The 21776-nt window shown below is 39.9% G+C and overlaps 3 protein-coding genes and 1 long non-coding RNA gene across 18 annotated transcripts in view; 1 reads left to right on the top strand and 3 right to left on the bottom strand.

The window, feature by feature from the left end:
• Positions 1-693, bottom strand: part of neb (nebulin) — a 58897-nt gene extending 58204 nt beyond the window's left edge. For all 13 annotated transcript variants that reach the window (XM_026294599.2, XM_026294586.2, XM_026294587.2 and 10 more), the window contains exon 1: positions 591-693. The gene's annotated coding sequence lies outside the window, so the exon portion shown is untranslated. The remainder of the gene's footprint in view (positions 1-590) is intronic.
• On the top strand, positions 155-12336 carry LOC113122928 (uncharacterized). The gene is made up of 4 exons (XR_004463018.1): positions 155-374; positions 2079-2148; positions 2571-6179; positions 12238-12336. It is a non-coding gene; the product is annotated as an uncharacterized LOC113122928 (long non-coding RNA).
• arl5a (ADP-ribosylation factor-like 5A) lies at positions 4455-9558 on the bottom strand. Its single transcript, XM_026294605.2, has 6 exons — positions 9214-9558; positions 6318-6378; positions 6056-6203; positions 5697-5780; positions 5301-5452; positions 4455-5089 (listed from the first exon to the last, which is right to left on the bottom strand). Exons 1-6 carry the CDS (start codon positions 9257-9259, stop codon positions 5041-5043), a joined length of 540 nt encoding a protein of 179 aa, XP_026150390.1. The 5' UTR covers positions 9260-9558; the 3' UTR covers positions 4455-5040.
• The window catches only part of cacnb4a (calcium channel, voltage-dependent, beta 4a subunit), a 27428-nt gene continuing 16162 nt past the window's right edge, over positions 10511-21776 (bottom strand). For 2 of the 3 annotated variants that reach the window (XM_026294601.2, XM_026294603.2), the window contains 12 exons: positions 20114-20233; positions 19185-19307; positions 17858-17985; positions 16993-17072; positions 16789-16808; positions 15665-15745; positions 13689-13747; positions 13488-13597; positions 13211-13362; positions 12543-12638; positions 12243-12419; positions 10511-12064 (listed from right to left, as the gene is read on the bottom strand). In XM_026294601.2, the coding sequence (XP_026150386.1) occupies positions 11807-12064; positions 12243-12419; positions 12543-12638; positions 13211-13362; positions 13488-13597; positions 13689-13747; positions 15665-15745; positions 16789-16808; positions 16993-17072; positions 17858-17985; positions 19185-19307; positions 20114-20233 (1404 nt within the window). In that variant the 3' untranslated portion in view covers positions 10511-11806. The remainder of the gene's footprint in view (positions 12065-12242; positions 12420-12542; positions 12639-13210; positions 13363-13487; positions 13598-13688; positions 13748-15664; positions 15746-16788; positions 16809-16992; positions 17073-17857; positions 17986-19184; positions 19308-20113; positions 20234-21776) is intronic. The other variant, XM_026294602.2, reaches the window with a different exon arrangement.

The following is a 21776-nucleotide window of genomic DNA, read 5'->3' as shown; positions in this document are numbered from 1 at the left end:
CATCCTCCCCCACCTGCCACAACACAGCTCAAAAAAACCGTGCCTCCTGCCTGAAGGTTGGCGACAGCTGCCCGACAGTGCTTCAGCTATTTGACTTGTAAGCTAATGCCACAGCCTGATTGGCTGACTGCGTTTAGCAAATGGAGATGCAATGCCTTCTGAGGCTGCAGGATAAATTTAGGATGGCACACTAACTACCTTTTTTAGCACTTGATTGCCCTTTCTTTAATTAAAATATAAATTTATCTGCAAAACAAGAAGAGAAAGAAGTGGAGCTGGTGAGGAAGAAGATCAAAACAGCCACACAGGTGCTGAGATTTTGGAAAGACAACAAAATGGCCAGACTGCTGCTGTAATTTCAGATACATCCAAAGGTAGGCCTGGTCTTATCTTGCCTGAGTCTTGCAGTTCTGAATTGTTTGGTTACTCCTATGTGCAGCAGAGCCTTCACATTCCTTATTCCTCAGTCAGCTGTCCTCCTGGATCCAAATGGCAGTAGAGGTTGGAAACAATGGAAGTCCAAGCAGATGGAAAGCCATGCAGGGTGTGGAAAATATGGATATTTGTGCTTTTCTCCTTTTCTTGCTTACCAGTTATATTAAAGTTTAATGGTCTCCCAAGCCGCCAAAGCCTCCCCAGCTTCCCTCCAGAGAAACGCTGGGCGACAGCACACAGCTGCGGTTTGTACCCAGGTTATCATGTGGCCGACACAGCCAATCACAGACAACTGCTCTCGGGTTTCAAAATCTAAATATACCTAAAGTGATCATTTCAGAAAAGAGCACCTGTTGAGGCTAATGCATCAGCGGTACAGTCAAGAGGAAGGCAGCAGGGCACGCATGATGGGGGTCTCCAGAAAACAAGCGTAAACCTTGTCTGCAACAGTGCCACGCTGTCTGAACCAGCCTGTGTGTTGTGATGTTGACAACTGTTTATTTTCTAAGTAATTCTGATGAGGGGTAAAGCTATGAGTTTGAGTCTGAGAGGAGCAGGCTAACTGAAGGCAGCACTGGGAGGGCCAGATCTGCTGAGGTCATCTGTCAGCTGACCCTGAGCTGGACATGTCCTGTCGAGAATCAGGTCAACATCAAACTGAAGGCCTGTGAGACAGGAAATAAGAAACAAGTACATGCACCGATAAATACGGGCCACAAATATACACCTACTGAACATTTTGTGTGTGTGTGTTGATACCATCGCCCCTTAGATTAGGGACAAAGCCTGTAAAACAAGGGCTGCTAACCCCAGATATCAAGAGCCACTGCCAAGCTTGTTTTCAAACTACCAGTTTCAGTTTTTCAACTATCCCTACCCTTCCAGCTTCTGATTGACTGAACACACCTGATGCAGGTCAGCAGTGGGTAGGGCAGGGATAACTGGAAAACAAACAGGGCTCTCAAAAGCAAGTGTTGACTATCCCTGCTGTAAATGAATAATGAGTCACCCTATGCAAGTCTTGACATTTGCTTTGGAATTAGGGTTGAGGACATCAATGACATGATACATTTTAGACCACTGATGGCAATGTACAAGTATATTATGCATGTGTTTATAAAGCTTTTAGCTTCACAGACAATAACATATAACCTCGTTCCTCGTTTAATTTTTGAATTTAACATGCAAAGTTTCATGTTTGGCTGCTACCAACCAGGTGGCTCTAGAGCCAGGCCAACAAATATAAGTATATTCTCTTCATGATATAGACTAGTGATTCTGTTCAACCTTTCAGTAGACAAGTGAATGATACCTGGGCAAAAAAGCTCATTTTCAAATTGGGACAGAAGTGGAAGAGATTGTGACTCGAGTTTTAAACAATCCATGTTCATAAAAGTATTGAGTTTTAAAAATATATCAAGGACTATTTCTAGATGACATAAACCATACAGTTGAAGTCCAGGGCAGCTAAGACTAACAGCAATTCACAAATGAAATGAACAGGCAAATAGCATCAACTATGAAGATGTTGTGGTGCAGGATTTAAGTCAAAGAATGAAAAAATGCACCATATGTGCATTTCCTTTTTAAAAGATGTGCCTCTGTCCCTGGTATGTCATATCTTTACTGTCACTCTGTGCCAGGAGCAGGTTCCTACCCAGGGGCCAAGATGGACAGCAGCAGCTGAATGTCTCCCTCTCCCTCTGGAAAGTGGTAAGGGCCTTACATTCTGTGATGCACTGGGTGACTGCTGTTTGGTCCCAGTCCTGCAAATTTGGTTCTCACTAAACTGGCAAAGCTGAAGTAATACTCAGGTTTTAAAGGGTGAATTAACCTAAAACACAATAACTTATCCCAAGTAGTGTGTCCTCTGGATTACCCAGTTTATTAACTGAATTCATTGGAACTACCCTCTACTGAAAAAACAACTTGACAACTTCTGATGGCTTGTTAGGTGACCTGAGTAACAGAGAAGGTTTATTTTAAATTGTCAGCTGCATTTGCCTCTAATTATATTGAAAGATATCTCAAAACCTGGACATGCAAGTCCAAATATATTTACATAGCTAGTTTAGCAAGGGTATCACAGAATTTTAATGCTTCTAGCAGTCAACAGAATGACTTCCCTATGCTAGGGTCAGCCAAGGTGGGGGGCTACATGATGCTTAGTCACTGGAAAAAATGACTGATGACCAGTGAGACCAGAATACAACAGGTGCAGGACAACCACAACATAAACACTGCCAACTATCAACTCAAGCCTCACCTTCACCAAAGCAATGGATTAATGTCGGAAGCCACATCACTCAGTCACAGAGCGACTTTGCAAGAACAGGACCAGTTGCTGTTTACATTTAGGAAGATTTCCAGACCAACACACATCTGTCTTAACCTTTCTAGCTCTGCGAGAACCAGTAACAGAGGTAAGACTCATTGTTTGCCTAACCAATGACTGGTATCACTTAAGGATATCTATGCTAAATAGTCTGTTATACATAATTTTGTTGTTGTGAACATAAATTAGCCAAACAGATTAACTTTCCAATCAACATTGAATATAGTGTCTGATGTCACTCCTGACACATCAGTCAAAAATAAAGAGGACACACACACGTCTCCACTGGCAAATGGATATAAAAATAAAGAGTGCTTTGGTGAATTACTAAAAACATTAACTTAATGCATGTCAATTACTTACATTTTGGTGACTTACCTGCTGCGATACCTGAAATGTTAACTCAAACTGAGATATTAAAAAGGCACAATATGAATCATTGTGACAAGAAGAGTGTGAAAATCACAGCATTAAACTCCAGTCCTGTCCAGATGGTTCAATTTAACATATCACACCAACTGCATTTTAGGAACAATGACTAAATTAACACTGTCTATTTGAACATGTATATTAATGAAAGCCCAGTACATTTTTAAATAGGCAGAAGAAAAAAAAGAATGTTAAAAAAAAAAAAATTAAAGCACTACTTACTGGGAATTAGCTGGTGCTTTAAGACGCATCATGTGGTCCCTTTATTCATTTACAGATGGACTTTGCCTAGTTCTTGCCGAGTACATGATCTTCATGCAGCAGGATTTTGATGTTAATTTACACCCCCATCTAAAAACATTTGGCCTGAATGCTTATCGATTATGTTATTCGATATAATAAAAAAAAAACTTGAAGAGCTGCACTGTTGGCTGATAAATCTCTATAGGCCCGTTACTTCAAGAAACAATTCATTTGATTAAGTAAAACATATTGATAATGCTGAAACTGACTATGTTTAGTGTTAAAAGGCATTTAAAGAAGCATGCTAATAAAAAACAAGGTCAGTATTTACAAAAGATTAAAATGAAACATATGCAGGACTCTGTTTAAAGCTGTTCATGGATCAAATGTTACGTACATACAGCAAAATAGAAAAAAAATGTGACAAAAGGATTATCACAAGACGAAATCTGAGAAAACACGTCTGATGATACTGTGGTTTCTAGGACAGGGGTAACGCCGTTTCCCGACTTTGTAAAAAGCAACACCTTATAGCAACATTAGCACAACAGATGTGAGGAGAAGTCAAGCCAATTAACCAAGTAAGACAACAGAGGCACTACAAATAAGTGACGTGCCAATTTATAACACATTTGGTTCTCATCGCTTGAACTTGAGTTTTCGAAGTGACAGCCCTAATATGGAGCTTATTATTACTCTGTACTGCTCACATTTATAACCCGGTCTCTCTTTCTCTTCCTAAATCCCTCTGCTGCCTTACTCTCTGGCTCTATCCTGTCAACTCCTGTAATTCCCCATCATGCTCCCTGAAATGCATCAGGGGCCATGAGCTTATGTGACACATTCCACCTCCTATAGGATTAAAAAAATCCAAAAGAATAATTGAAGTTACAAACACAAAACTAAACACACTTTACAGTTATCCCAAGAGAAAAGTAAATGATCAGAAAGGGAGCACACTAAAGAGCCAGTAGAAAGAAATACTAATTCATGACATGATGCATTTCACCCAAACAGATAAAAACACTTTATTTCACTGATTATTCATAGGGACTGAAAGGAAGAGGGCATACTGTGATTTTACCCTCTCATCTGCATGTTTCAGTCACCATCAACCATCATTGCTTCAACATCCTGCTGCAGGCACCATGTTAAAAGAGAATACTGGACTGTACACACAGGGGGGCAATAAAAACCACCACAGCCAGTACGGCAATACTGCAAGGCCACCATGGGCTAGACTCATACACAGCTGGAGAATAAGTCCATAGACAGTTCCAAGTCAGACTCTTAGCTGACTGTGTTAAGCTGAAAGAAAAATCGTGCAGAAATTTCACTTTAAATAATTGCAGTCTCTAATGATGTCCAACGTCTTTCTGAAAAGGTCATGTTTTTTGTTCTGAGTTCAGATGTCTTTGTAAAATAAATTATCACAGAAGAAGCTAATGTCCTGGCAGCAGTCTGCCCATGTCAGCTCCACAGGGAAGAGGAGAGGGCCATCCATCAACTGGCCTCAGCCCCATCCTCATTTCAAGCTCATTTCTGGAGGCAGGGAAAACAGAGAGCAATGGCGCCCTCCTGATCAAGGTCAAATGTCATCATCTCACACGCAGCCTTGACATCATCCACTCAAGCCCCTGGCACAACCTGGAGGGAACAAGAAGACATTAGAAGTGTCAGAGGAACAGGCTGTGACAGAGGGGCAGAAATGAGACAAAAGATCTGTACATTTCAAGCATCAGAAGTAAATTTGAAGGAGCACTTTTCCTACATTACACAGTCTAGTGCATACATACTGTAACTCACAACTTTGGTCTAATTTCACAAGAGTGACTATTACTGTAAACGCAGTTCTCACCCCTCTCCAGTGAGCGCGCAGCAGGCCTGGATGTGCCACTGGTGGTCTTTGACAGAGGTAAGCTGGAGGCTCTGGGAGATCTCAGCCACAGTCATGCAACCTTTCACATCCTGCTTATTGGCAAAAATCAACAGCCCTGCCTTTCTTAAATCCTGGAAGGCAGATAAGAGAAATCGGAAAAGGGAAGGGTAGGAAACACCTGTTATATGGATCATTCTTATGCTAAACACTGACTATTGTTATTTAAAGTCTTTTTATATATAGTTATAGCAACATAAGAATTTTTTTTAGCAATTTTAAGAATTTAAGTAATTTTCCATTAGGTATTAAATTACAATTGTCTGGCCTGATGTACTACAATGCGTCACAAGACAATCACTCTTTCATAATACTCACTTCATGTGCTAGCATTCTGTACAGTTCCTCTTTGGTCACAGAGATCCTCTCTCTATCTGTGCTGTCGACCACCACAATTACAAACTAGTCAAAAAAAGAAGGAGAGAATTATTGGGTGATTTTTAAAAGTCCTGTGTTTCCACAGCCCACGACATGGAGTATAAACACAGTGGCAGAGCACTGGACTGCATTACGAAGGAAGGTCATTTTATTTCTGTAGACATTTCCAAGTAATCACTGTAGAAAAATCTGACACCGTACATACAGTAGCAAACTCTTTGCAGTAATAATTGAAACAACTTATCTAATTTAGGTAGATGCAGAAGAATTTATTATGAGCCAACATAACCTGCTATTACCTCTGTATTTGTGTAGTATGTATTCCATGAGGACCTCAAGGACTCTTGGCCCCCAATGTCCCACATCAGGAAATGGGTGTTGTTGACCACAATCTCCTCCACGTTGCTCCCAATTGTAGGAGAGGTGTGTACCACTTCATTCATTGAACTATAACATTCAAAGTGGACAAAACAGGTTGTGATCAACACAGGCAACATATCATTGTGTCATATATTACATGCTTTAAGAAGCTTAATGAAAGTGCAATGTTTGGATACTCACAACTGGTAAAGAATTGTGGTCTTGCCAGCATTGTCCAGGCCCACAATAATTACTTTGTGCTCTGAAAGGCAATCAAAACACTTACAAAGAATTCACAGAGCTAACAGTGACATCAATATGTCAGCTAACTGCCGGTGACTGACTGATGCATGACTCTTATGTAAACTCTGCCATGGAATCTGTTCAAAAGATGTCTTTTGATGCTGAACTGCATTGAGCGCTTCAAACAACAGCCCTTTTTGTGTTCTGCACCATCTTTCAGCACCAAACTGCATGGCTTCACACATCTAGCATCACTGAGGCATTGTAAGGCTGTGAACAGTGTACTTTCACAGCTAAGGATGAGTTAGTGGGTGGTCTTAAGCAAGCTTGTACAATCAGGTTGAACCCAGTAGCAGCTATAGAGACGGCATACATAGTCTCTTTCACACAAATACAAAGAGCCTATACTTCTGAAAAAGAGAAACAAGATGTGATAACCAGGATGACTTGCTCTCTTGCTCGTAATACACTAAAGTCAGAAGATAATAGTACGATAATAGCAAGGCAAGAATAAATGTAAAGGACACAAAATTGCACAGTATGAGGGACTAAACTGTTACTTTTCTAGAAATCTTATATAAGACCCACGTTCAAAGAGCTTCAGCACTATAGAGTCTTTTCAAACTTAGAACTTAATTACGTTGCCATGTGTCAGACCTTATGACGACAGTAGACAACGGCAAAAAACAAAGACTGGTTATTAGTTAAGACCAAAGGGGCAATCAAGATAAACTAGAGCATGACAGAACAAGATCAAGCTGATATTCTGTCCACACTTGTTGCTACTATACATGTATGGACAAAGTATGGCTTATCAGATCCATCTTAGTGTTTGGTCTATAGAAAGGCACAGCAAACACAACAAAGAAAGAGGTACACACTATGCACTGGGTCTCCTGCTGACCTGATTTTATAGGATAAATGGCTAATAGGTTAGGTTAGAGATTCTCAAATAAATCAAAATACAAATGTTAAGTTTTTATTTTGTGAAGACCTGCGTTAAGGGTTCCATAGTTATTTTGGGTTGAGTTTTCTAGTGAGTAAACTTGTTTTTTGGGTGGATACAATAATACAATCCCTACAGCTATGCAAACTATTTCACCTATTTTAACTAGGACGATATTAATTATTCCTAACCTTCCCTCACCTTCACATTCAGTTAAATTACACAAAGTACACAGTGTGAACTCTGTAAAATGAAAATACCAGCTGTCATGCAGTTGGGTTACAGCTGTGACTAACTGTAACTTTCACCTCAAAAAAGCTAAGGAAACGAGAGCAGCCGCGCACACAATTACACAACATCGAAATGCAGACCTTATCTCAACTGTTAAGAACCTAAACAAAACAGCTGTGAAGACTAGAAGTAAGGTTATTTCTGCAAACATACAGCTTCAACATACATAAAAGATGGGATGCATAGACATAACAGTCATTTGTGCTTGGAGGTCACAAGAAAGGTCTGTGCAAATGAAGAAAAACCCTGTCTAGAATAAAAAGGTCAAGAAGGTGCCAGCCAAACAGGTTGCAGACATTCTACCTAAACATTAACACATTTAAGAGCAGAATCAGCAAGTTGTGACCATAATGTTTTCATACAAAAATGACAAGTCATTACAATATTTGCCATTTGTTAAATTATCTAAGTACACTCACATTACAATGGAACAAAACTGAGAAAAGCAAGTCCAGGTTACATTTCTGTTCAGAGACCAATTGATTATCTGTTTCCCCTCTAATATTTGGTATGTAAACAACCAGTAGATATGTCTATCCTGCACCCAGGCTTACGCAGTATAGTTTAGGGTGTTTTTGCATCACATGTTTTGTAAGAAGATATAATAGACCTATGTTTGCATAAGTATAGTAGGCATATCTCCCATGGACCCATCCATCCCTTATCTATACCTGCTTATTCGTATTTCGGGTCACAGAGATCTGCTGGAGCCTATCCCAGCTCTCTTTGGGTGAAAGGCAGGGGTCCACCCTGGACAGGTCACCAGTCCATCACAGGGTCACATAGAGACAAACAACCTCACACACTCACACTCACTCCTATGGGCAATTTAGAGTCACCAATCAACCTGACATACATGTTTTTGGACTGTGGGAGGAAACCAGAGTACCTGGAGAAAACCCACACAAGCACAGGGAGAACATGCAAACTCCACACAGAAAGGTCCCTGATGGGTTTTGAACCAGGAACCTTCTTGATGTGAGGCAGCAGTGCAAACCCCCATGTGACCCAATCTGAGCCATAACCAACTAAAACTGGAAGGAGAAAATATAGTGATATCTGTTTTAAAGAAGCCAAGCCAAGTGTGAATGTATGCTGGGGTAGGAGATTCCTTTCCTGATTTACAGTGATAAACTCAGGTGATCATACTAAGTCATTCATTGATCCTTATTGGCCCGCGCATTCTGCTGATGTGGCTGACTTCAGTTTGTATAGCTATCTCCAGTCACAATACCGGTCGACCGGGCTGAGCACAGTACCACACGTCGGGACTCAGGTTACAGAGATTTCGTAATAACCTGGTGTTTTCTGTTTCTGTCTCAGCACTGACCTGGGCTCCAAACCCTGACAGCATAAATAATCCAACACAGTAATGTACAAGCTTGTAGTTGGATAAATATTTAATCGGTCAAAGATGAAACAATAGCGTTAGGCAGCTATATACACGGGGTTAAATTGTATAAAGATAACACATTATGATGACAATATAAACTAAATGGTTAGTATTAATGACCGGAGCTAACCTGCCTTTCCATGCAGGCCTTGTTTGACCACCGAGCCCACTTAGCTCCCATCTTTTCGACATTTTCATGATAAATGCCACGGCCCCACTCTTACCTTGGTGATTAAAAAGCCTCCATAGCTTTGTAAATAGTATTCCCATGGCTGCCGGTGAGGATTTTTGAGGCCAGCTTGTAAGAATCCGCTGTGACTTAGCTAGCTAGCGTTGATGCTATTCAATGCTATCAACTTTACCTAGCTAGCTAGCTAGCTAACTACACAGACAAAAAACTGACAAAGCTTATAGGCACATCTGCCATACTTGTATAAAGGACTCTTAATATCGTCTCTCCCATAGGATGTAAATGTAAATATGCCGATTTACTGCTGAAAACAAGCCCAAAACGCTAATCAAACCGCGGCTAGCTGCTTGATATCAGCTGGCTGTTGAGAACTGCGCTGAGCAACTTGACAGACCATGCGCATGCGCACTGGCATGGTGCACATTACATTGAGGATAGCAATATTGATAAAGAACATATAATAATTATAATAACAATAATAAATATTTCATATTTTATAGGGAGAAGCATGGTGGATTAGTGGTTAGCTCAGATTGGGTCACATGGGGGTTTGCACTGTTGCCTCACAGAAAGAAGGTTCCTGGTTCAAAACCCATCAGGGACCTTTCTGTGTGGAGTTTGCATGTTCTCCCTGTGCTTGTGTGGGTTTTCTCCAGGTACTCTGGTTTCCTCCCACAGTCCAAAAACATGTATGTCAGGTTGATTGGTGACTCTAAATTGCCCATAGGAGTGAGTGTGAGTGTGTGTGGTTGTTTGTCTCTATGTGGCCCTGTGATGGACTGGTGACCTGTCCATCAAAAAATAGGTGTGTGTCTTTTTTTAGGAAAAAAAAAACAAGAACAAGTGCAAGCCATACGATTTAAATAGGTTAGTTTATTTCATTACAGTTGTAACACAAACTTCTAATCATTGCATCATTCTCTCATAGGCAGTATTCAAATCTTTTAAATTGTTGCTTATGCTCCAGAGTTTTAAAACAACAATTAAAAGCTACTGTATGTTGCAGATGAGAACAGAAGTTTCCTTGCTGATCTTCCTTTTCCAGAATCATTGAAACACACTATATCTGGGCAATGAACTAAAAAACTGAACTTGAGGTTTTCAACAAATATTAAATTATCATTAAATTACAAGATACAATGATATGTCCTTAAACTGTGATGGTATATTGATCTTGCATTCACATACAGCTAACTTCATCTGATTAACAAATGCAGGGAATTTTTCTTCATTTCCATGACAGTAGCATGTGAAAGACAAATGCAGGGCAGTCCTGCCCAAGTGCCTTCAGATAATTTATGAGTTATCAATGTAAAATCTCTAGCTGAAAATCTGGAAGAGTCAGTCTATTAAGTTGCTTCTCAATGTAAACATTAACTTATTGTATAAAACCTTTAAAAATAAAGTAAAATGGAGGAAAAAGTTATTTTTTTATTAGATATTAGTGTATGCAAGGCTTTGAAAGAAGAATTCAGTGGAATGTAATTTCATGGACAAAACTGAACTATCTTTCAATTAGATATGATATATATGTATTTACATATGGAAGCCCTCAGTATGAATCACTCACTAAAATCCAATTCTATCAATTCTAAATAATGCTGTGCCAAACACATGAAAGACACCCATAGCAGATAATTGTATGGCATATGAAAAAACATGCTGACGTTACCATTCTGTGCTGGAAGTGTTCCTTTCTTATATTAATATATTTTTATAATATTTAAATCATAAAACCTTTTAACAATCAACATAAAACTCAACTCTCCATCAGATGGATCAGTACATAAACGCTACATCTGTCAGCACACTGCTAAGTCTTAATGACCTCTCCTTCCTGAGGTTTGGACCTTTAAAATATATTGATAATGTATCTGCAATATTTATTTTCTGTCTTGATATGGTTAATGACAAATATGGCATTAAGGAAAAACAAAGTGTGGGCACAGGGAGCTATTGTATGGACCCTGAAAAGAACACCAGAACACCACCCATGTCACTTAAAAACATGTAAAACTCTGGCTCTGGAAACAGGCTTCCACAAGATTTATTACACTCACATCAAGGACAGTGGCATACAAGCTTGAGGAGCATTAAAGATGCATTATATTCTGCTTCTCTCAGCTCCTGGATGCGTGCAAACAGGCTCTGTGCTGATCATCACCGCTGGATGCTCTTGCTCTCTGGCACTGGATTGAGGCAGGTGACCTGTACAGTCCTAGCTCATGCTACAGTAACAGCTGAGATGGCAGGAAGGGCCCAAAAGAGCCTGTGTTGCACACTATCGCCTACTAGTGTGCGACATCTGGGGCATATGCAGATTGGGTCCAGTTTTAGTTTTGCCTTTAAAACATACCTTTTCTGCTCTTGTGCTGCATTCAAATCCAGTCTTTTTCTTCAGATCAAAGTGAGAGCAGGATTCGTAGTTTTTTAGGTTCAAAAGCCCATTTGGCAGGAGCCAAGGGCAAAGTGAATATGAGGTTCTACACATCAATACAAGGTGTTAAAGTCCAAATGAGTGTAGCAGTTTCATCATGTTACAGCAAAGCTGCCTCAGCTCTCAGGTCCATGGTGGTATGTTTAAGTAAGACAGGCCTACACTATTTACAGCAGGCCACAGCTCAAAGTTATTGCCTGGATTCCTGGCTGTAGCCTCCAGGTGATCCCCGGTTACGATGGGGCTTGTACGAGTCCTGGTAGGGGTCCTGGTAGTCCTCCTCCACCAGAGGTGAGTGGTCCCGGCTGTGCTGTGAGTCTGAAGACAAACGGTTGCGATTCTTCCGTGCCCTTTCATTGTGGTAGTTCTCATCGGCAGGCATCAAGCTGTGACGCTCAACAGGTGAATGGTCTGTTGTTGTGTGGTTGCTGTTCCGGTTTCTTTGGGCCTGCATGAGAGCGGACATACTGATTCTGTATAATGCTTTGCTCTATTAACAAAAGTAGAAGAGTAGAATATATAGAATAACTATGCATGAGCCATGATGTTAAACACGATGCAAAATTCAGACTTAAAACAAGCAACTTAGGGAAGAAAACAACTTTTTTTTTCTTTTTCTAGTTCACCTGAATGGCAGCAGGATATGGAGACAGAGCAGTGGAACCCAGATTGCGTCCCAACAGGGGGTTGAGTGGCGTGCTAAGTGAAGTGTGTGTCGCACGCCAGTATGCCTCCAGGTAATCTGCCAGGTGTTCACATGCGTCCTCCAGCTGGTTCTCATCCAGAATAATATCAAACATTTCCTGAGGTTGTAAAGGAAGAGAGGGAAGTGGAGCTGCTGCTGTATATGAATTTCTTTTAAAAAGTTTCAGCAGTTGTTGTTACTGAAAAAAACTACTTGTCTAAATTGTTTCAAGTTTACTCACAGACGGGCACTGTGCTAGTTTTTCAGCTGCAACAAGCTGCACATTCAAGTGTTTGCTTTGAGATTTCCCTCTTGATTTGATTAGCCGCTGAAGGACCTGTGGGAAGCACATGTACAATACAACAGAAAAACACAAGTGAATATTTTCAATTATGAAGTTAACATCAATTACAAAGACCTATAACTCATAAACATGTCACACTATTGTCGACAGGGCTCCCTAGCACCATTTCCAGTCCTGTGAATTACAACTGCACTCTAAACTTTATACCTGCTGTGTGCAGGTTTGGAAGAAGGGATTCAACTTTTGTAAAATCAAACTAACACAAGCATTAACATGCCTGTCACTGCTCCCATAGGGTAAAACTCCAAATGTAATGTCATGCCTTCTGCTTCCGACCCCTCACTGCCTGGATGGGCTCTTGCATATTTCACTTTGAAATGAAAATAGCAGAGCAAAGAAACTAAAACTGTTTCTGAGATCCTGTTTGTTACTGCCTGCCAGTTGCAGCAAGATATTTGTAATACTTTCATATTATCCTCAAATTATGGCAACAGAACTTTAAGGCTTAAGAATACACACAGTATTCTGCCAGGAGAGAGCAGCAAATGTGAAAATCAACACTGTTTCACAGGATGACTATCTAGTAACTAACCCTTAAATCTTACCTTAGGAGAGGACACTTTAACGTGGACAATAATAGGTGCTAATGAGGTCTTGATGAGCTGTGCTGGATGGTTAATGGTGTCTGCATCCAGCACCACCAGCTGCAGAGACCTGGCCAGCTCAAAGATCCTTTCTATTTCACTCTGGACCTCCGCTACAAGAAGACAACAACATATAGCAGAACAACTTTGAACAAGAAAGAATATGAAGGTAATATTCACAGTACAAACACATATAGGACATGCACATCATTGAGTGAGATGGTTCCTGTAGCTTTACCAAGGCTGGAGCGGGTGTTGGATCTCTCAATGATGGCCCTCTTACTGGGGTTGTTAAGTACTGACCTCTTGGCCAATGATATGTCAGCTGTTACTCTTGTGATGGATATCCTGCAGCAACACAAAACATATGTCATAAAGAGCCAGCTGGCAGCACGATGATGCATTGAACGCAGGCTGTTGCTTTGCTCAGACTGCTCACCTCCCATCAAACCTGTGCTTCAAGAAGTCAAACAGTGCCTTCTGCATCATATCTGTCACCTACATCAAAGAATCAGGGAGAAGGTGGAGGAGACAAGACAAAAGGAGAAGCGGAGGAAGAACAAAAGCACATGATTAAAGACAGATTAAGGGCAAAGAGGCCAAGTGGAGAACATGTGCATGTTACAAGCAAACAAAACAGTATAACACATCACATCCAGTGAATATGCTATAGAGCAACAAACAAGTGGACTAATATTATTCATTCTGATGTGGTCCATTCAGGCTGCTGCTGAGCAAGGTCTGTGAATTACACACCTGACTGAGTGATTTGTCTAAAGCAAGCACAGTTTCTCTCCCCCTGGTTTCCTGCAGAATGAACACGGGCCACATTAAGTAAGTGATTAAGAGCTACAATGAGAAGTGTTGCAAAGGCCAATGCTCAATGATGAATTGGGGCAATCACACAGTGCAGCCTCCAATATGGCTTAGGCTGATGAATATGAGTGCCACTCTGAGGTCTTGAATTGAAATTGAAATTTAAGACTTTTTGAACAGAAGCAGTTGCTTGTGTTCAGAAGGTCATCTTTAGAGACAGAGAGTCATCCTATTGATTTAAGGTGTTTGGCTCAAGGCAATAACAAGCTGTGTGTCAGCTGTTGCTCTCATTTGATCAAATGAGCTTGACAGTGGTGCAGGGTTGATAGAAGCTTCATTTCCCGAGCAGCTGCCAGATAAAAGACACTTCTTCTTCAAAAAGAAATTCAACTGTACAGCAATTCAAAGTAACGTTTACTCCAGTAGCACACGGTTGTTTCCTCCTCCATGCTTCCACCGCACTACATTTAAGCTCCTTTTTATCTCATAACTCCAGTTACAAATTACTTTGGAGATAAAGATTTTACACATGAATATATGATGAGTTAATGAAATGTGATGCATTAATGTGTTAATACCCAGTGCATACAGTGTAAATGGTATAAAGAGCTTATAAAGCTACTTTACAGCTCAACCAGCTGCAAAAATAAGCTTCTGCTTGCATACTCATTAATTTATCAGCACAAATAATCAAGTAATATAATATATATAGTAATAATATAACACAGGTAAGGGTCATTCTGCTGAACTTTTTAATATGCAGCTTGTACTGGAGCATGATATTTCTAAATTGCTCACAACTCTTATTCATTGCCTTATGATTAATAAAGGTAACGGCAGTTGCAGCTCATGCAAAATTAAACCGTTGTCTTGTGTTTAAGTGAACAATAAACCAAAAAGATGTGTGACGTGATAGATAGCTGAAATCGATGTTTCTTATGAAAACACCAAATGCCATTTAGGTGTTTGGCAGTACACATTATTCTCTGTTTCTAATTTCAAACCATGCTCCACTTTTCAGAGTGATGCAGTTTACCCAGAAGGTTGTTACCATGGCAACACCAGAATGGGAGGTGAGGGCTGTGATTCCATGACAACTGACTCCAGCTCCCACCTCCCACCACCTCCATTGCCTCCTTTATTGTTTGTGGATCCAGTGGTGACTGATAATCAATGAGAAGTTTCTGTTTTAATATTGTAGCTGAAATTTAACTTCCAAAGGAATTAACCAGAACCTATGGCACAGTGCAACATGAGTCAGCTGGGCTTGTAATGGCGGCATTGTGATCCATGGAAAATGAGCATTATTTATTGTTTACTGTGGGACAATGCACAGTACATTTTCTCCCTCATTCTCAACATGCTAACAATCTTTGTATTGAGATTTAGCTTTAAAAGTGCACTTCTTGGCCTTACAAAGAAACAAAGAGAATGCCTTCATGAAGTAAATAGGAGTACCTTAATAGTGTAATGGTATTTGTGTTTTCAGTTCTACTAAGCAGCTGGCTAATTAATGCATTAAGAGAAGATCATTTCAGTTGTGGTTGTGAAGAAGAGGCTGAGTCAGGTGGGGCAGCAGTGAGCAGCAGTGCATCCCACCTCATAACCTTTCAGGGAGGGTCCCACCAGGACAACTGGCCTCATGGAGGGCACCACATCATACGGAGGGATGTGCTCAGCCTGGAGGGGTGGGAACACAGGCTACAGTCAACCATTTGATTATGCTCTGGTGCAAGTAGTTTCACAGAATCTGGCTCAGGTGCGCAAACCAATTGATAATATTTATAGTACATAACTCATATTTCTTTGAGTTTCAGGTTTTCAGCTACTCTACGTTAAAAATATCACCGTAGGTTCCTAACAAATCATCCAGCTCTCCAGTGGATACATTATCCCTGTGTAATCTGTTTATTAGAGAGGAGCCACAGTATACTGAGTTTTTATGAAGCACTTGCTTGTAATTTTAGACTGCACAGCCATTTGAAAGAGGCGTAGCAGGAAGACTTGGGAGTGGAGAAAAAACAGAACAGTGGGAAAATATGTGTTCTGTTCAGCAGCAGAAGAACCTACCAACTCACTTAGTCCTGTTAAAAAATGCGATGTAACACCTCCAGCTAGACAAGATTTAATTTGCATTAAGACGGGATATGAATATGTTTTCTTTGATTCTTTGACACTGGTACTTTTTATAGATTATTTCAATAGGGCTGCTGCTGATAGTAGGAAAAGACTGTGGCATCCTTTTTACTGAGTGCTGAGAGTGTTGTAGTATGTTTAGATACTACTTTCTATAATAGCATTTAAGCATTTTGTACTACATAATGTCATATCATCGCAAAGAAACCCCAACTAACTCAAGATTCTCTGCTTTTCATGGCGTTTTCCATACATATGAATCTGTGCCATTGCACATGAATTTTTGCTTACACTTCATTAATACATGATTAATTCCATTTCAGATACATAAGATAACTGCAGATGTCTTCATCAGCTGTATTTACCATATCACAGTCTGTGCTTTCTGCATTACATCTGATAAACTCAGTTTACTTTGGTAATGTAGTGGGCTTTCAGGGGGTAATGATCTGGACAGCTTCATATCTTTATAGTCATTTTTAATTAGTACCTCAAGCTCTTTGATAATTTTAATGCACTTATAATTTGTCATTATAGTAGAAGAGGTAGTTTTCCTAATATAAAACAATGTCATTTCAAATACTCACCACTTTTTGTTTCTGTTTCCCTGAAAGCAGATGACAAGAAAAAGTAAGTGTCTACTGAACTAGTGCTATATGTGAAATGATTACAGCATCACAACAGGTAAATATATAAACACAGAGCAGCTGTCACGATGAACATTTCCCTTAATGTATCTGATGACAGTGATTCCTCCCAGACCTAAATAAACTTGTGGCTTTGGGACTAACCTGCAGAGTTGGGGTTTGGCTTGAAAGTGCCTGACACCATTTCTCCCAGACTGGAGGAGGAATTCCCACTGGATTTACTGCTGTGACAACAGAGAATAGAGAGAGAAAAGAGTCCATGTGAAATCCAGCGAAATCTCATCAGTCAAACATCACAGAATAGATGCAGATAGAACAGACTGTCTTCAGGAGGCACATCATGTTATGAAACAGAATAGAAAATAATGTTCAGCAGTGTATAATATTTTTTGGGTGTAAATAACATACCACAGCCTGTCACATTCAAACGTACTGAGTTGAGCCTGAGCTAAAAGAGCTTAAAATAAACAAATAAATATAGGAAATATAGGAAATGACTGAAATAAAAATAGGATATATAGAATTGTGAATGAATCATATGCCAACTGACTCAGTCCGCTGTGCTGTAACTTTGTGTTTTATTCTATTATTGTTAAAGCTAAAGCTGTAGACAAAAATACTGTGTAAGAGTGAAATGACTCAAAGAGATAAGCCTTTTTTTCTCTCACTATTGTAACTGAGGAAAGGTGGTGGTGCTCACCATCTCTAATTGTCTGGGAGGCTTATACACATCATCCCATCTGATGGAAAATTCTGTGGTGGCCAGGATCCAGGCACACCTCTGAGAGGTTGGACCACACAACACAACTTGGCCTTCATCCACCTGACAGCCGACTCAGCTGCCAAGCTCTACTCTTCCCCAAAGTGGCTCTCTGCACCACTCATGAAACCTTCTGTCCAGCTCCCTTTATCCCTTTTGAGCCGTGTGTCTTCTGTAAACTATCTGCTGCTGCTGATTCCTCCACTGCTTGCACTCTTACATCCCAGTTCTCATCTGCTCCCTACTCACCCATGGAATCGTCCTCTCTTCTGTTCCTGCTGAAGTCGGATATTTTCCAGCTTCAGGGGGCTCGGGATGAAGCCGATGTCACAGCCTTCCTTCACCAAGCGGCCAATCCACCAGTCGTTGTTGTACTTCTGTAAAATGATGAGATTAAAAACAATGTTAGGATTTCAAATGAATCTCTAGAATGGACAGTAACGACTGAAGCAGGATTAAAAATATTTGTCAAATATTTGTATAAATGTATGTTTATCGGATTAAAATTCTAACTGCTAATGGTGATTTCCAGTAAACTCTCATTCATTTCCTTATTAAGACATAAACCAGCATCCATGTGGTATAATATCTAAAATCTTGATCCAAAAATACACCTGCCTTAGTGACAATCACGGAGCAAGGCCCAAGTCCAACACCATGCATTTCTGTACACGAGCTAATACCAACATACACTAAAAGGAAAATTGAAAGCTGTCTCCTAAACAGAAACGAGTGAGTGCTTTGTCCGAGAACAGTTTAATGAAAGACTAAGCTACTAACATCTCCTTCATTTTGCAAGAGAAAACAGTTGGATTGAAATCAAATCTGACATTTATTATGTAGACGATACAATCAGGGAGGTGTCTGCTTGGTCCTAAGTAGATTCTGCAGCCTGAGCATGACCCAAAAAATAAATCCATAGATAAGAAGAACGAGGATCCCTGATCTCCATCACTGAAACAAACTATATAATACCAAAGTATAACCAAATCAGATTAACATTTTCTCTGCAGATTTCTTTATTTTCCATTTCGGGTTCGTATTATTCCACCACCTCTTCTGAACTGCTATTTCCCAGGTCTAGAATAAACTATGAATCTCAGCGTTTGAGCAAATGTGGATGAAAAATCTCTAAGGAGCTTTGAGATAATAGAATAATAAAAAATGGCTTGATGAAATCAAAAACTACAAAACTGCTACTAAAGGGACCTTGTTGTTCTCACAGTATGAATTTGGTTACAGCCAGTTTGTGTCATTTTCAGGTTTGCACAATTAGTTAATTGATAATAGTGTGAAAATAAATGTTGTTGCTATTGCAGTTTAATACACCTTGACTAATGACAGTGGCAGTAAAACTGTTGACAGGAACAACAATGTATTATTTTAATGGTCTATAGCCAACTAATTAAAGAAGAATATTTTCATGGCAGTAAAAGATAACATCTATTAGACACAGAACAGTTGCTCTAAAAGTATTTGCATGTGTAGAAAGACCCTCTCATGGTTAAAAACTAAAAGTGAGCAGACTACATTGAGTCTTTACTACATTAAAGTACCTATAGTGCCTGAATGGTACCTCTTTGATGTGGAGGAAGTCCTTGGCATCAAATGAAACAGCAGTACCGGCCACAGGAACATCCTCGTCCAGTGCACCACAGTAGCTGACATTGGTTCTCACTGCAAATGCTACCGATTTAGTCTGTAAGACATAAGGGAGGAAAAACAATGGCAGCAGCAAGGTGCCAATATTAGTGTATAACAAAGACAGGTGGAAGCGATGAAGTCTTCTATCACAGGATATGAAATTTTAAATTATCATGAGGAAATGTTATAGTTTTTTTTGAAAGAAACTGTTCATACCCATTTACTGAGTCTGCAGTGAGGGGTGGGCACTGCTATACAGACGCTATTACAGACCCCATAATAAAAGTGACATCAGTAGTGATAACCACAAAACACTCACAGTACCCTGCAGGGCCTGCAAAAAGCTTCATAGTCTAGATATCATACTTTTTTCTACTATTTTCTATTAGCTTTTCATGCTGATTTTTCATGTCTGTTTACTTTACTGGTTTTGTTTTATCCAAACATGACAATTTAAGGGTGATTTCAATTCATGGCAGGGAAAATAATGTCTTCTCCTGGAGTTATGGCTGAATCACAGTTACTAGCACTAATGATATTTGCTAATGGCGTTATTATGTACTAGGACACCTGTGTTATCACTATGGTACACTGCAATAATGGCATTATTTAACCTTTAAAATTCATCAAGCTAAAATAACACAATGTTAATTGTAGCTGTGAAGGACAACAGAATGTGTGTGAGAATGTGATGAGAACCAAACTGTGTTAAATCTCCATATTTGGACAACCTTTAGTCAGCTATTAATGCAGACCGGTCTGCACAGTGGAGCTACTGGAATCATGCATCCTTGGTTTGTGAGCTGAGATTGTGAGTGTTTTAATGTGTATTTCCTGTAAATAGTTCCCAGTGAAACTGACCTTTGCCCTCTCAAGCTGAACCATTGCTTGCTGCTCCCTCTCCTGTCGGCCGCCCTCCTTCTCCTCCTCCAGGGACACATCCGAGTCCGACGGTCGGCTTGTGTAGGAATCAGCTGAGCCCTGGAGAAAACAGGACATAGAAGATGGAAATGACATTACCAGGAGGGATAAAAAAGTGCCACTACTGGTGAAACCTCCATGTGGTGACAACTTTCTTTATATGATACAGATTAAATTTAGGCTTAATAATAAACGTGTAATTTGACAGGCGAAATTCAAAACCAAAACACTTTTAGAAACAAAAAGGTGCAGGACATAATTATTGCATGTTTCCACAAGGACTAAACAAACGAATGGGAGGTGGTGTGTGTTCAAGGGTGGGGGGGGTTCTGTGTCACATGACTAGTTGTAGTTTTCTTCATAAAGGATCAAAGTCTAACAGACTAAAAATGGAAACCAGCTGTGAGGAAAAGTTTAGCAAAATAATCTTTTATTTATAAACCTAGGAAACACCAAAGGCACATGCAGTGCTCTGTCAGTATGAAACCCTGCTTCATTTGTTGTTTAACTATGTTAATATGAGTTAATATGAATTTGAATGACACACATGCTCCTATTTGCCAGAAAACTCCCAAACCTTGAATGAAGGGAATGCATTACTGCACTGACCTCTATAGGTTGAAATTATGTTGTACTAGTGACAACACCTATTCAGAAGTAACAGCTTCTAATCTAAATAACTAATGTTTTACTGATCTGAGTGTTGTTACATCTTGCCTTACAGGAATATCCATCCATCATCTATACCCCCTTAGTCCTAACCAGGGTGCCAGGGATCTGCTGGAGCCTATCCCAGCTCTCTCTGGGTGAAAGGCATAACAAGGTGAAAGGTAACAGCACATGCAAAGAATAACAAGTGTCACTAATACATGCAGCCATAGAGCACACAGTGCTGTTATTGCTTTGTGCAGTTGTAATAAATTGGAGCTGAAGCCAAATATCCCACGAGGGAGCACAAACAGCTACAGTAATGGTCATCCAGAGGTGAAGACCTCAGAATCAAGATAGCAGACAATGTGAGTGTCAGCTAGCACTGTTTGGAAATGGTGCTATTATGCACTGTAGCTTTAGCAGTCGTCAGATGATTGATGTATCTGTAGCACAGGTCCATTAGCCAGGGATCCACTCACAGGGCCCAACTCAAGTGAGTAAACTGTGTGCTTTTCATTTCACGCTCAGGAGCAGATAACGTTATGCTGACATTTTCACCTTGCTGGTGAGTACTCACTTTAATTTTGATGAAAGAACCCAATAGCAATATGTATCAGTGCAGTAGTGCAATGGTTTGGAGATGGTATTTAATCAGGTACAGCCAAATAAAAGGCTTCAGACTAATCAGCCCTGCAGTACGTACTATCGACATGAAGGCTAATGATGAAGAGTATTTTTCACTGTTTTCTTTAGGTTTTCTTTTGCAGTGTAGCTTAAAGAGAAGCAGATGTTCTGTTCACTGATGCAACTTTTACCACCTGGAAAATAAATAATTTAGGTTGAACCACAACATAACACAAAATATCATTAAAATCCCAGATGGTATCTTCTACCACGACATTGATTATGTGTTTTCTAATGAGATTTATCAACTAGTCTATTTTAAATAAAG

The sequence above is a fragment of the Mastacembelus armatus genome, chromosome 21 (assembly GCF_900324485.2).
Source record: "Mastacembelus armatus chromosome 21, fMasArm1.2, whole genome shotgun sequence".
In the NCBI taxonomy this organism is placed as follows: Eukaryota; Metazoa; Chordata; class Actinopteri; order Synbranchiformes; family Mastacembelidae; genus Mastacembelus; species Mastacembelus armatus.
The sequence above is the reverse complement of the archived record's forward strand: the minus strand, read 5'-3'. Positions and strand labels throughout refer to the sequence as shown.

Excerpts from the sequence above, each read along its gene's own strand:
- arl5a (XM_026294605.2), bottom strand. The coding sequence starts at position 9,259 with ATGGGAATACTATTTACAAAGCTATGGAGGCTTTTTAATCACCAAG. Across the intron at positions 5,781-6,055 it reads CATACTACACAAATACAGAG|TTTGTAATTGTGGTGGTCGA; the intron begins GTAATAGCAGGT and ends TTTTTTGACTAG. Across the intron at positions 5,090-5,300 it reads TGCGCGCTCACTGGAGAGGG|GTTGTGCCAGGGGCTTGAGT; the intron begins GTGAGAACTGCG and ends TGTTCCCTCCAG.